Consider the following 15,201-nt stretch of genomic DNA (forward strand, 5'->3'; position numbering starts at 1 on the left):
TGGTGTTGTTGTCAGCATGTCTGAGCACTTAGCCTCCTCCATTAGTGGTATTTTGTGTCCCATTAGTCAGTGAATGTGTCACACCTGCATAGTGGGGATTATAATCCTGCCAGCAGCCTTGTACTACACCTATAAAACCCCTCTCTGGCTAATGCACCACATGCTAACAAGGCAAACACTGAGGTGAGTGAGTCCTCGGTGAAGTTCAGCTCAATGCTTATTAAGTTAATAATTACATTTCTTATTAATTACTGTCTGAAATGCTGTTTACTAATCGCTTTATAACCCCTGGTCTGTGAGATGTATGTGTGAGGAGATCATGACTCAATGTGACTTCCTCTGCAGCTCTGATGGAAGCGAGCAGCAGAGTGGTGGTGCAGGTGTTGCTGTTGACGTTGGTGGTTCAGGTCGCCCTGTCCCAGCACTGGTCCTATGGATGGCTTCCAGGTGGGAAGAGGAGTGTGGGGGAGCTGGAGGCGACCATCAGGGTGAGTAGTGTTCTTTCCTTTTATGAAAATTAAGGCAAAAATTGAACAGATATATCTGCGCAGTTTAACCCGGTTGCACTTTCCTTTCTTTTGCCACATGTTTTGTTGCATTGTTTTCACATCAGTCTTTGTAAAATGTCCTCTATTGTGCTCAGATGATGGGCACAGGCGGAGTGGTGTCTCTTCCTGAGGAGGCGAGTGCCCAAACCCAAGAGAGACCTCGACCATACAATGTAGTAAGTGCTTATTATACATAATTTATCACCAATGTCTACTTCAATTGTTCAATATTAATGTACACTACACCACTGTGTGCAACCGCGCTCCAAAGCAGCAATGACAATATACAAACTGCTCAATGACTGTTTTTATTTTTCCCCTTTTTTTTGCCTGATTGAATATGTGCATGCGTAATTGTATCTCTTTGAATGCTGCCAGATGTGCTGCTAATGTGCTGCGACACATTTGATATCGTATATATTTATAAATAAATGAAAATTTTAAACATTTGCGAGATTAAATATTCAAGCAGCAGTTCAAACTGTTAACGGAGATTTAATTTCCTCAGATTGATGATGGTTCCAGGCATTTCCACCGAAAGAAAAGGTTCCCTGATAATTGAAGAGAAGGAAGATACACACTGTATTCACATTGTGATGGGTTGGAATGCAAGATGTTGATTTCAATGAATGTATTACACAGATATTTATGAAATGTCTGTAGCATTTTCATCAGGTTGTAATAAAGGTTTTGAAATCTAATGGAATTATTAAAGTGTTTTGTTTAATCCGATCGGATAGATTGGTCTCCTCTTCTAGATCTGGTCATTAGAAGAAAAACGATGTTTCATACGTGTTAAATGACGTTTTTAAGGACTTTAAATTGATTTAATTGTCTTTGTAAAGCAGCCACGACCGACAAGCATGACAAACTCGTGACACAACAATCTTAGCATGACAACAGCTGGTGATTAGGCCAATTTATTAGAAATCAATGACTTAATTGAATTTGTTACAGTTTTGGTAATTCCATTTTCTGCCACACCGGTCATGTGCATATGCGATGTGGAAAATTACACCAGCTGATTTTTTTTGGGGGGGGTTCTGCCACCTGAATGTTGATTAACCCCCCAAATGAAAGAGACTCATCTAAATGTCTGATGTCCGCTGCTGCTTTCCTCTAATTTTCGGATAACTGCAGTCATCCAAAACAGACAAAGTGCAGAACTTTCTCTTCCCTCTCTGTGAAAGGAAATTGGTGTTCATTATAAAAATTGGAATTTCATATCAGGAAAGGAAAAGAATCAGCAGGGGGCATATGTTTTAAAGAGAACTCATTTTCTGGCAAAGCCCCACAGACAGAGCACCATACTAATCGCCTGGTGCATAAGGGGCCGGGATTCATGAACTGTGCTGACACCGGGGAGGCCCCGCATTGTTAGAGCGTGGTTGTAATGCACACCAATGAACCCAAACCCGCTGGCACAACTGGGAAAAGGTGAACATTATAAAGCACATAGAATTAAAGAGAAATTAAACCACATTCCATTGCACTTTCAGAACAATGCTTGTTCATTTGTGAAACTTCACATCGTTGGTTTAATATTCATGCTTGTAATTTGCATAACACAATCATTCCCTTTGATGAGCGGAGACTTTAGAATCTTTGTGAAAAGTGTTTTTATTCTTCACCTTCTTTCACAAAGTTTGCGAAGACGACGTCGTCCGGCGCGTTTTCTTTTGAAAGTCGCAAGTGAGACTTCCTGGAATTGATTTAATTGACTTTACACTCATCGTTATGGAGTTTTCAATAATTTTGCAACACGCTCATAAAAGATAATTATGCTCTTATAGCATTCTCTAAAATATGGTTTTAATTCAATTTGGTTTACTTGTGTGAGAATAATTAATGTTTACAGATAAAGCATGAAATCCCGTAAATTCCCTTTAAATAATCCCAGAGCATTCGCAGTGAAAGCCAACTTTCTCCCTCCCAGTGTCCTCATCAAGGACCTGCCTAATTGCACGTATATCAGGACAACAAAACCTGCTGGTATCTATGTTTCCAAATTTGATTTAACCTCACTTTCTCCTTCCCAGACCCCCTGGTGGATATTCACTTTGTTTACCTCAAATTAAACTTCATATTGTTTACAGCCTCCTGGTCCCTGAACATTTTATAGCATTTTAGAATTATTTATTTATTTATTTTTTGTAATGATTGTAGAGTTGGGATTCATTTGAATGTTTCCCTCATCTGCATGAAAATTATATAATTAACTTTTGATTAACCAGCTCAGTTGAGCTTGTTCCCCCATGAACACTGGTGAATAGTACCCACCGCATTTTAATGACTGTTTTCCAATTGAGTGGCGACCTTTTCATCAAAGAGCCACAACTGGGGCTAAACAACAGTAGAAAATAATCACGGCGAAGACAATGGCAGAGGCCGACAGGCTAGGATGTCACCCTTAAATATAACAACAAGGATGAAAGCCACCTTACTGCACGTAGTGGCTGTGGCGAGAAGCCAAGTGCTTATGTTGCTGGATGCCCCATTGTTAAAGCTGTGGAGGTCACATCCATTGGCATATAGAGAGGGAAAGGACAGGAAGCCGAGAATGGCCCATTGTTACGTGTCCTTGCTCAGAGGGAATTCCATTATGAAGGGCAATACATTTTTGATACTTTGATTTTTGTGCCATTCATTTGTTTGAAAAACAGAACATATTTGGATAATGGCTCCAGGAAAGCGGGGTCTCAGAGCTCCTCCATCCAAGGCTACAGCGCTGCATTAACACACCTGCCAATCAAGCACATCCGAGCAGATGTGCATCCTCGCACGGCCCACCATCAAATAAGCCTCCTATCATATGCATAATATAGTTTTCATTTCATCACAATTACGCTCCGTGCACCATGTGTGTTTCCAATGGGTCACAGGAAACTTTTATTGAAGCAGAGAATATAATAAAGTCATTTTCCAGGTGCTTGTTGTGGCTCTTATTATGAACAGAATGATAATTTCCCCTAGAGGAATCTGGCGCTGCATATCAATTGAAGTTTAGTGTGGGTCTTACTATGTTCCCGCAGGCGATAGTAGAAGGCAAAGTCATCTTCAGAGAGAGTCTAAATGTCAGGGAGGTCTTCAAACACTTTTTTCCCAGAGCCTTAGTGAAAGGGGTCTTTGGAAGTGCGACGTCTTGGAATTGATACATTGGAGGTGGAGTACAGGGGGGGGGGATGAGGCCGTAATGTAAAGCAGTTGACATGAAATTTAATTGGGAAAAAAATAAATGTGGAAGGGGTCATGGAGAAATGAGAATATGACTGCTCTCAGCGAGCTGCGGTCTGAGGCAAGCCAGTCGCTCTCAGCACCTCTCACTTACTGCTTTGTCGTTTCCCCGTGTCTCCACATGGTGACACTCTTGAGCTGCGCGTTCTGAATCCGGGGGCTGTCGCTCTCTCAGCAATTCCATCACTTAAGTTGCAGAAAACTGTTCTTTCTTTTTAAATCTAACAAAGACTTCAATCCGTCACCCAAAACTCTGCAGAAAGGATTATTAATTTTCTCTCTGCGTGCTGACTGATGGAGTTTGTCTTTACAACAGGAAGGGAAAAAGTATTTTGTACAGTTTTGCAGTTGAGCTGCGCGCGGCCTGAATCCAAGCTCACTGTAAAATAAAACGTTGAAATCCACATAAAAAGCATCGCATCTGTGGAAAGTCATGAATTTTCCAAATCTTATTAGTTTTGCATTTGCGAGGTGTTAATTTATTTTATTCTCTTTTTCTTTCTCCCCCCAGTGTGTGAAGTTGCAGTGCAGCGAGCTATACGGTAGCGTGTACAGTATAGCAGTGAATTGGCCTTCCTTCTTCTTCTTGGCTGGCAGGGAACCTTCCTGTTGTGATCCGACTTCTCTGCTTTGATCAAAGAACAGTGTTAAAGCACTGGGAGAAGGAGGAGGTATGAAATATGAATGAATACAGCTGTGTTTTGATGGATATGTCTCAAAGTATCCCAGTAAGAGACTGCTAAAGGCCAGGAAATCTGTTTGTGTTGTGGAAATAGACTCTTCCTCGCTTGTTTCTTCACCAGCTTCATCTTGGGTAGCTTTTCACTTCATATTTTAGAGATCCTTTGTTAGGAAAGAGATCACCGCCTTATCCATGCATTTGTAGGAAACTGTTCTAAGAGGCCCTGGTTCATAAGATTTATCATTAATGATACCATTTCCTTTGTTTGGTCTTGAAACCACCTTTTGAACAAAACGAGCGCCTGCCATGAGACGAGGATATTTATTATTTTTCTAGGGTAGACCCAAAGTTCTCGCAGATGGAGCGAGATCATATGTGAGGTGATGGAGGCTTTGTCACTAGTTTTGTCTGTGATTCCATTTCCTCTGCTAAAGCCCCATCGGGGAGCTGTGACTCATTTTGAAGTTGGAAGTTGATACTGTGGTGTAAAACTAACGTTCCCAGCTGAATTAAGAAACTATCAGAGCTCGCGCAGATCTCAGATTCTTCAGAGTTAGATGAACTCATCTCTCACATTACACTTCTTTAATAAACAAAGATAATAAAAAAGATAGCCTCATAAAAACACAATTATTAGGGGAGGTTGTAAAATGAAAATTGGTGCCTATAGATGTGTTTTGCGCCACATGACAGCGCCGCAGTCTTATTAGCAATCATTTAGAGGACGCCTCCAGTCATTTAGGACTATATTAACTAAGATCCAGCCTTTGGACCTGTGGCAGGACAGTGTCTCTGGACGACCGCAGGTTCAAAACTTTCTGCCGGGGCTTTATTAGCCTCTCTAATAGCTGGGCTCCCCAAATGCCAGGGTCCACCTCTGCTGGGAGTGAGGGCTCAGATCCTGTCAGAGAGGGGTCGCACTAACCAACTGTAATCTTTAGGGTACTCCACTCCCACTGACCTACATCTAACGCCGGTTTTATCCCGCCCACCCCTCGCTTACCCCCAACCACTACCCTTTCCCTCCCCAATCTGGTGTACCCATCCCACCTCAGTTATGCCACCCTCGGCTCTCCCTCCCACGTCTTACCACCCTTGTGTGATAGCACCAACCCCCCCACCCAAACCCGCGCCACGCTCGTTCCAGCCTCGTCCGGCTGGCCACAGCGAGGAGCACGCCTTCTCCTGTGGTAGCGGCAATTAGCAGTGTAAAGCAAGCTGTGGAGAAGACTGGATCCCTGTCCACGTTTCAACCCCAGATCACGAGTCTCCAGCACGACTTCAAGGCAAACCATGCAATTAGCTACAATAATGATAATGTGTTGTAGGGGAACAAAGAGAGGGTAAAACAGACTACTGGTGTGAGGGAGAGTGGGGTGCTAATAGTAGGGGGGTTATTTGAATGCCCTGGTGCAGATAGGAGTCCAAATCAGACTGATTATCAAACGTATGATGAATTACATTATTCCTCTAATTATCCATGCCTTTTATGTGTGAACCAACTGAGTGAATTTTGCATTCCAGACATCTACGGTCAGTGGTCTTTGGGCATCACACTGGGGTTACATCTTTTATTTCCTCTAAGAAACATACAAGGAGTTGCTCATGTGGCTAAGCTGATGGGAAGAGAAGAGTGATGCACTAACAATTTTTTTTTAGTTTACTTAATTAGTATTACTTTTAGAAAATATTTTGGCAGCGGTACAGGAGCAGGGAAAAAAAGGGGGGAAGTATTTGGTTTGATGTTCGACTATCGCAGATGTGTTGACACAGAGTCAAAACACGTTGGAAACAAACCACAAAACCCAGACCACAAATAACAGCATTTTCAAGTCAAGGTTGTGAGTAGCTACAGTGGAGAGGCAGACTGGCAGCCTTGGTTGCAACACAAAAAGTGCAGCGCCTATTCTCTCCGCTGTGAGCAGAGACCATTCCTACAGTCTCACATCCAGAGGTTTATAGAGGATATTTTGCTGGGTGTTGTGCAAAACGAACCGTGTCCCCAGAGCAGCAGCAACTTCACCTTGGCGGAGTAATGCTGTGATATTCTGTTTATTCTTCACTCACTTCATTTTACTCAGAGGAAATCCTCTGGAGATGGCTTATCTTGGAGCTGGAACAGGTGCACTCTAATTTACTCCTATTGCTTGGGGAGCCCAGGGGCCCCTGTAGAGAAGAAAGTAGCGATGTAGCACACTCCACTGTAAAGCACAAACAGCCAGAGAAAGAGCATTTAATCGAAAGAGAAGAAAACTGTGAGCTTTGACTGCAGCCGTATCATTTGGATGCAGAAAATCTTTCTCTTTCTCTCGCTTCCCCCCCCTTTTTTTTTTTTGTTTTCCTGAGGAAAAAAGCACCCGTCATTTTATTTAACTTTCATTTGTTCGACACTGTTTGCTTAGCTTGAAACTGTCGTGCCACACTTGGCAGAGCACCAGATGACGTGGGGGGGTGGGGGGGGTGGGACCTGCCGTATTACCTCGGCATAATAAAACATTTCCTCGCCACTCGCTCCTGAAATATCCGCAGCATTTACGGCTTAAAAAATACTTTATGGTATCTATGATAGGTACCACTTTAGCTTAAGTGCACCTAAATGCGTGTGCTACGGCCTATTTGTTTTGGTAATGCAGCACATTTCCAGCCAGGGGAGGAAAAAAATAAAAAAAGTTTGTTTCATCTTTCACCCTCATTCCTGCATTCACTGCAAAAGAGCTAAGCTTTCAACTTTGAAATTTACTCTCCAATTCCTTTTCTTTAGAGAACTATGGTTTTGAAGAGTGAGGCTGGTATGTTATTTGTTCGGTATATTATAAGTCTGAATTCAGTCAGTATTTTTGTTTTGTGTTGTTCGCCTCGTGGGAATTATGCAATCAAAGCAGATGCCTCAAGCAGTCTAGAAAGCGCCCCTTGTGAATAAGAGAAAATCTTGTACACAGCATTTTTTGTATGTGTGTATGAGGAAGGGGGGGCATGACAACAAAGCAAATATATGGCATTGTTCTCTGTACTATACCCGTATGTTGGACCTTTTTTTTTTTTTTTCCTAAAGCGAACGCATCACACCTGTGTTCATTTTTTTTTAAGAATGTCAGAACATTTGACTCCATTCAAATGGAATTTTTTCACACCAGCACAACCAGAGTGTATACGTGCACGTCCTCGCCTGACGCAATGGAGGTTGAAGAGTCAACTCGCTGGAGCTCCATTCCTTGGAAAATAAGTTTTGAAGACTGCTGTTGCTGGTGGAATTTCATAATGTATAAACAGACATTTCTCACTCAGGAAAACAAACAGCAGTGAGAGAGACAAAGGCTTTGGCAGGGAGGAGGAGGAAGAAAAGAAAAAAAAAACAGAGTAAACACAAAGAAGACAGAGCAATAGCCAACAAGGACAACAAGAGAAATATCATATACACTTTTAATGAGTGTGCCTGCCCCGAGCCCCTGTTTTTAATCACCTTTCCGTGTGACATAATTTGCTGCGAGATTGTATATGCTTGAGGGACTTTCAGTTCTTGTCAACTCAAGAGCATTTGAACCAATCAATACCTGTCTATCCTGTGGCACACTCATAGTTGGCCATTAGGAAAGAGCTGCTTAAAGTAAGCTCAGCCAATACCATTAGCCCTAGCCTAAGGGCAGTTCCATGCCTTAGTCAGGGTAGGCACCTGCCCCCGTCACCCCCACCTCACCCCCTGAACCCCCCTCCGCCCCTCCCCCCACCATTAAGAACCTCCCCCGAGACATCATTTGGACACATCGGCCAAAGAGCACTTCTTTATTCCCTCTCTTTTCTTTCCCTGGCTCCACCAAAAATCAATACATCTCCCCTTTTTCTTATTTTCACAATTTTGCCTCAATATTATTCTCTCCTCTGCCAGAAACCAGTGGACTATCCCTGTTTTTTTTTTGTCTTTTCATCTACAATTTCCTGTGACTAATGTCTGCGCACCTCATGTTTCAGGGGGGAGAAAAGAATTGGAAAATAATTAGATTTGCTCGTCGCTGTGGTATCAAGCGGAGGTCACGTGGTGCGCCGACACATTTTAAAAATAGTATTGTCATTTTGCATTTAGTCGCTCACATTCTGACCCCTATGGATTTCAACCTTTCTTCTTTTTTTTTTTTTTCACAACACATTTTATGTGGTTGACCGAGCTGCTTTGCAAAGTCAGCAAATCGCAGTTTTCGTTGTCCGCTTAAACGACTCACACTTTGTTTTTGACACTCAATGAGGGAGACATCAGCGCTCAAATGTCTACACGGTAATGAGTGAACTTCCTCTGTGTCAGTGTTTTTCTGCTCCGACCATGTCATAATACCAAACCCCAGAGAAAAGAGCAGTGCACAGAGTAATGTTTCCTGACTGCTTCTAATTTTATTGCGAGGCTGTGACTCCACACAGCACAAAGTTTCAGAACAAATGATACAATATGGTGTCCTGAGAAGGGCCTCGCTCTGTCAGTTATTGCCCTTCCAACCCTCTATTTCCAATAGAAACGGCAAAAGTGGGGTACTGCCCTAAATCTTGGCCAGTGCTGTTTACGATAATAACTCTGAAGAGTGATAGCCGGTTCCGCAGCACTGGCGATTCCTGTGGCCGCCTGTATCGATCGGGGGTCCTAATGAGCAGCAGCGGAGCTGTGGCTAATGGTGTTGTGTCTGGTGTCCGTGGTAAACGCCCACGTTGAGATTATCATTCCCAGGGGGGACTGAGAAAGGTTTTGCCAGCCCAAGCCCTCAGGGTGCGAGCGACACACTTCAGGGGTCAAGGTAAACTATCAAATGAACAGCCAGGCCTTTCCCTCCCCTGCTTTAAGGACAGCACCACACCACACAGCACTAAAGCCTCAGTAACCTATGTCATGCAAATACAGGCGGCTTTGATATTTTTCACTGCATAAACAAGAGCAGATTAAAACTGGAGAAAGTTATCGCCCTGTTGCAAACTGACTTTATCTCTTTAGTTCTTTGTCCAATTTCTCTACAGTAGTTGTAAAAAGCCATTAGCAGGGCATTGATAGCGACTTCACTAAACTGCCTAACTGTTATTAAGAGACCTCAAATGAGACCTGGCTTGACAGACTGATAATGGCTTATTTGACTTCAGAGATTGCCCTGGCACAAACACTGCAGCCCCCTTCACATACCCTGGGCAGTCATTGTCCTTTGCTATGCACGGCCATTCTGGCGGTGTTGAGTGACATCCAACAAGTTCAGCAGATTCCCGAATGTAAGTGCACACCAGACAGTGCCCAGTGTCTTCAAAGAAGGAGCTGAAAACGGTCTTATTGTAATGAAGGGAGTTGTTGCTCCCTTCATAAACCAGGCTGGCGAATTCAACCTGCTGTCAACTCACATGTGGGACGGAGAAAACTCTTTAAGCTATGTGGACGATTAAGTCTCGATAAAACTGCAGCAGAAACGCGTATTTATGGCCAAAGCCACCTTTCTGTTTCAACAAACAACTCCTCCATAGGTCTTGCTTGATGGTATTCAGCACAGGGTGCGTGCCGAGCACCAGTAGGGCACATTCTAATGAAGTCGACCCAACGCACAGCACATCTCAGAGTCATGCCCTGTTTGGAGTCACACTTCCATGTCCTGGCAAATGCTGAGCATGTAAAACAGAACTGTCAATTATTCAACATGAACAGGAGGATGTATGGAGTGACATGGGGGGTGGACAGGGGCCGACTAAGCCTCGGGCAGATAGGGGGTACCACTTTGATGTGAGTGTGTGGGCCTGCAGAGTTGAGCAAGGTGCACTGGGTAATCTGCTCGAACACCCCCACCTCGACTCCAACCCCGCCACTCCTTCGTTTTTCCTATCCCTCCCTCCCAGTGCTGAGACTCTCCGCGCCCTTTATGTCCTGCTTCGTTTTCCCGTCTGACGCGCACGCCCTGTCTTGCTTCATCTGCGCTTCACACATTCATAAACAAACCCACACGCACACACACAGCAAATGCGCACACGGTGACATGAAAGCACGCTCCCTTTGTCCGTTAACGAAACAAGAGCAGGCAGCACTTGTTACAGATAATAAAGTTGTGAATGGCTGATTTTGGAGGAATTGCGTTGTTGCAGTGTCACAGGAATGGCATTACTCATTTATACAATGAATACTAAAAGTTCCCCTCTCTAGAGTCTCCTCTCGTAGTCATACAATAGCAAGCTTAATTACATTAAGTTCTGAGAAGAGGGAAGTTAATGGATGACATTTTGCTACACCATGAGTGCTCCTTCCAATAACAATAGAAACCCAAATAAGACCTAATTAATATGCATAGCGCAGCCAATGAACTTAATTGTCAAGTTGCTTTTATCAACCTGTCAAAGGATTGACAATTAAAACAGCCTCCGTTAAAACTTTAATGAGAAGCAAGTAGGAGAGAGGGATGATGAGGGAACAAAAAGACGCAGGCTTCATCCGTCATGAAAGACGCTACAAGACAACTACCCATTATTATTTCCTATCAGGATAAAACTATGCAAATCATATTATGCATTTTTAAATAATGAGTCAATGAGTAATATTTAATTTATTACCTATACTCTTAGAATGAATATTTAACGCTGTTTTTAAGTTGATGAATTCATTTGATAATTTAGCATTGAGCTGTAACCGCGAGTTCTTTTTTTAAATTTCAGAACGCCCTTCGGTTTCTGCCTGGAAATCCAGCTCAAGTAATTGACGGTTTTCAAGTTCAACAAGTAAACTTCCTAAAGTCTGCGCTGGAGGAAGGAGGAGAGCCTCGTCGTTTTCTTAGGTGAAGCCTGAGTAGAGCAGAGGTTCCTACCTGGACCTGAACTGAGGGAATAGCAGCGTTTTGAGTTTTTATCCCAACATTGACACCAGCATGTCTATGTTCCAGAGGGGAGTTAAAACTGCTGACTCACTCCCAGTGCGCTGGTTGTTGTTCTCCCTTACAGATGTGACCGTTAATAGGCCTGCATCCATAATCATTAGTGTGTCTCAGTGCACAGGTACCCGATGGGCCCCGTGCGTCTGCCATTTGGTCTCGGTTCACTGTGCTTGCCTGCAGATGTGAGCGAGACACACACCTGCTCAGGGGCTTTCAAACAGACCGGCGCCATCCGTCACAGCTCACGCTACACTCGCTCTGTCGGAACAAGGCCTTGGTTCCGGTCCAACGGCCCTCAGACTGTAGGTCAGCGGCCGTCTCTCGTGATGAACCCACCCCACCATGAATCATATCCTCTCGTCCCTTTATACCCGCTCCACTCCTTCCAACCCCAACCCTCATCGCCCCCGTTCATGGTTCGTGCCTCCCTCAAACAAGCACTCAAGTGCACCGAGGTAGCTCAGGTGAGCCAGGTAAAGACAGCACCTTAAAGAGAGACATAAACTAATGATCATGTTCCCCCACATCATACACTCCCTGTGCCCACGAGCCACAGTGCACTCAATAGAAAAAAGGGAAAAAATGACGAAGAAAAAAAACTTGTGTGGGTCTTTCACGGGCATCAGGCCACGCTTCACACTACATTTGTTGATGTGTGCATGCATGTGCATGTCTCATGCCAGCCCGCCTCCCATCAAGTCCTAATGAGGCCAGCTGGCTCTGTGCTCGGACCAAACCAAACTGGAGAGACGGCACAGTCCTGGCTCTCTCTGCCTTGTACACCCCACCTCCCCAAAGCCTCCCGCCCACCCTCCCTCTTCTCCACATATCTTGAAGAACCATGGACGGCTGAGCACACACGGTAGATTTGGAGATGGCCAGTGTGTTTGTTAAAATCTACCATGTCTCCCAGATCCCTTGGCCGGGGCCTGAATTAGAAAGTCCAGGGCTGCAGCCCCGGACCTGCCTCCCTGGTTGCTTACCACTACAGTTTTCTGCATCTGCAACAGCAGCGGTGATGTTGAGGTCTGCTGTAGAAAAGCGGAAAGGAGGAGATATACCCCGAGGCGCAGTCAAGGGAATATTGTTCTTGACTATGGAAAGAGAAACACAGCCAATGTTACATATACCTACAATAACTACAATAAAAACTCAGACAGATAAAACAGACTCTAGACAACATGTCATAATAGTTTTTTTTTCTAAAAATCTTAAAGAAATCCAACAACAGACATCAGCAGCCATATTTCAACTTTAGGGTCCATGAGCTGCTGTCTTTTTAAGAACTGTATCATCAGGTAGATCATTTCTTATTAGACTACAGCAGTTAATTTCACTGTAGACTAATTAGAGCCATTTCACATTATTAACAAGCATTATTGTTGATAAGGACCACAGAGGTCTGCAGAGAGACTTGTATTGTCCAGGCTGTTACTTGGCATCCAGTTATGTCCATGTGGGTGAGTAATTCCCACTCCCTCGCAATGTCTCCTTGACAACTAACAATAATAAACCTCCTCTTAGCAACACAAGAAACCAGGCACAACATGTGCACATGCAGAGAGCACCAACATGTGTGTGTATTAGCAGATACACACACACATATGGTGGGGCTCGCACATACAAAATTGGCCCATGCATGCATAAGTGTGTGTGCATCAACATCAATTTGCAAACAAATGTACACAAACAGCACACAGATGGAATTCCTGTCCCCTTCACCCAATCAGCACCCAGATCATGTGTAGTCTGGAGACAGTAGACTGTGTGCAAGTTTTTTGCCCAGGAAGAGAGACTGGACCGGGGGGAGCACCTTAACAGGTAGCCCTGGGGTGCTTACCAGAGTTCGGGCAGCCAGGGGGAGAGAGTGGCTCTGGGAAGCTGTACCACCACCATCCTCTCTGTCCACTGATTATGAAGCAGGTCCCAGACGGGTGCCTTTAGGAACCCCCCAGGCTACTCACAGCCTCCCTCTCCTCTGTTACAGGATCTGTCGCTGGGGGATTCGACTGAAGTGCGAAGAGGAGTGTATGTGGGAGACGTGCTGAGAATTCTAAATAGCTACGTTCTGATTTCATTTGTTGCCTCTCTTTATAATTTTGCTCGGGTTTCAGATTTGATGAAGAAAAAAAAAATCACATTGCGTGGAACTGATCATTTCGATTTGTATTCCCCAGATGATCCTGCCAGTCCCAGTTGTTGAAACAGTCAAAAACTCCAAACCCCAGATTGCCCTGCTTTGTATGTGCCACACAGAGCTGAGAGGAAAAGGTCTCAACATTTGGGCTCAACTGTAACCCTGTCTTGAGTTATGATGACGTCCCAAGTTTACAAAGGCCCTCTGGCTTCAACCATGTCTGACATGGTGTGCGTGTGTGTGCGTGTGTGTGCGTGTGCAACTACTTGCAAAGTCCAAAAAAAGGAAGAAAAAAATCATAACTAATGAGCCCATTTAGCGCCCAGCACCTGACTTTGGCCCGTGATCTCCAGGAGACATTAGAGGCAATTTGCCATCGACTTCAGGGCTCGTGTCCCAAACGTTATCAATGAGCTTGTCAGGTAGAGACCTAACCTCCCTTTGTTTCCTCCTCCACCCCCCTTTCTGCTCCGGTCCCCCAGCCTGCTCCCCGGGCCCCCGAAGAGGAACCAGCGGCATGATGTCACACACCTGTTTGGCTGGAGGCTGCGGCCCGGCAATGCTTGCAGCCGTGGGTGTCGCGTTGGCACCCCTTGCTCCCCCCTTGTCGCTGCCTGCTACGCCCCGTGGATGTGTCAAAATGGCAGATGATGGTTGGGGTGTGTGCAGCTGCTTGGGAAGAGGAGTGCCAAGGGCGCTCATTTCCTGCGGTGAGTTTTAATTTGCTCTACTCGCGTCTTCTGAAGAACGCTGCACCCCCCCCCCCAAACACACACACACATTCATCTACTCCTATAAACACAGATTATACCTCACAATACACACTCTTGCAATAAACACACACACTGTATACAAATCTGCCACCACCTAAGGGGGCATAAAACCCCACATGCCCAAATAGAGGTGAGTGCAGGGGGGGGGGGGGGGGGGGGTGGGAGGATGGTGCCAGATTTTAGTTTTGGTGCCGCACTTTTCTCGAAACTTAAAAACTCCAAAACAAAAAATGTGCGCTCACATGATCTAACTGGTGCATCAACAAATCACTTCTCGGAGGTGTTCAGCTGGGTAAAAACGAGACAAGTCACAAACCTGCTGATAGAATATGCGGCTAGCATTGCTGTGGTATGTGAGGGGTCTATGTCTCTTGACATCTGCTATGCAGTTGTCACTGGCAACTTAAATCCCCATTGATCAGACAGCTAGAGTGAATTTGTGTTGCTGTTTTTTTTCTAACTCCCACTTTGCGAACAAACCCATTTTCACACGGGGCGCACGCATATACCTGACAGTTACACCCAAACAAGCCTTGCTGTTTACTCGAGAACAAACACATAGACGCCAACCAGCAAATCTATTCTCAATACACACATCACCCCAGACGTAAAGAGATTCAATTTTCGCCTACCGGGAGTGTTTCCATTTTTTTACGCAACAATTTTTTTTCCTTTCTCTCCTGTGTCAAGACAGCTGCCTTTGATGTTAGCATCTAATATACAGGGCTAAAAAACTATAGTTTGCTGTGAGCTGACAGATAAAACAGTGCAAGACGCCATTACCCTGCAAAGCGGAATAATGAGGAGACCTGAACACACAGAAGACAGGAGCCCAGTTGAATTACCGTGGTCTCTCATCCAAGGTGGGAGCTTTTTGACAGCTTTCCAGGCAGCACAACACATTACCATACTGACGCTGCTCTGTAGTGCCAAAGAAAAGCTTTGATGAAAACATAAC

At 44.6% G+C, this 15,201-nt stretch overlaps 1 protein-coding gene across 1 annotated transcript; it reads left to right on the forward strand.

Annotated features, from left to right (window-relative positions):
- Positions 1 to 113: 113 nt before the first annotated feature.
- gnrh3 (gonadotropin-releasing hormone 3) lies at positions 114 to 1,243 on the forward strand. The gene is made up of 4 exons (XM_034609004.1): positions 114 to 183; positions 346 to 488; positions 644 to 724; positions 1,057 to 1,243. The coding sequence occupies exons 2-4, from the start codon at positions 351 to 353 to the stop codon at positions 1,108 to 1,110; spliced, it is 273 nt and encodes a 90-aa protein (XP_034464895.1). The 5' UTR covers positions 114 to 183; positions 346 to 350; the 3' UTR covers positions 1,111 to 1,243.
- The last annotated feature ends 13,958 nt before the right edge of the window (positions 1,244 to 15,201 follow it).

The sequence above is a fragment of the Hippoglossus hippoglossus genome, chromosome 15 (genome assembly GCF_009819705.1).
Source record: "Hippoglossus hippoglossus isolate fHipHip1 chromosome 15, fHipHip1.pri, whole genome shotgun sequence".
Lineage (NCBI taxonomy): Eukaryota > Metazoa > Chordata > Actinopteri > Pleuronectiformes > Pleuronectidae > Hippoglossus > Hippoglossus hippoglossus.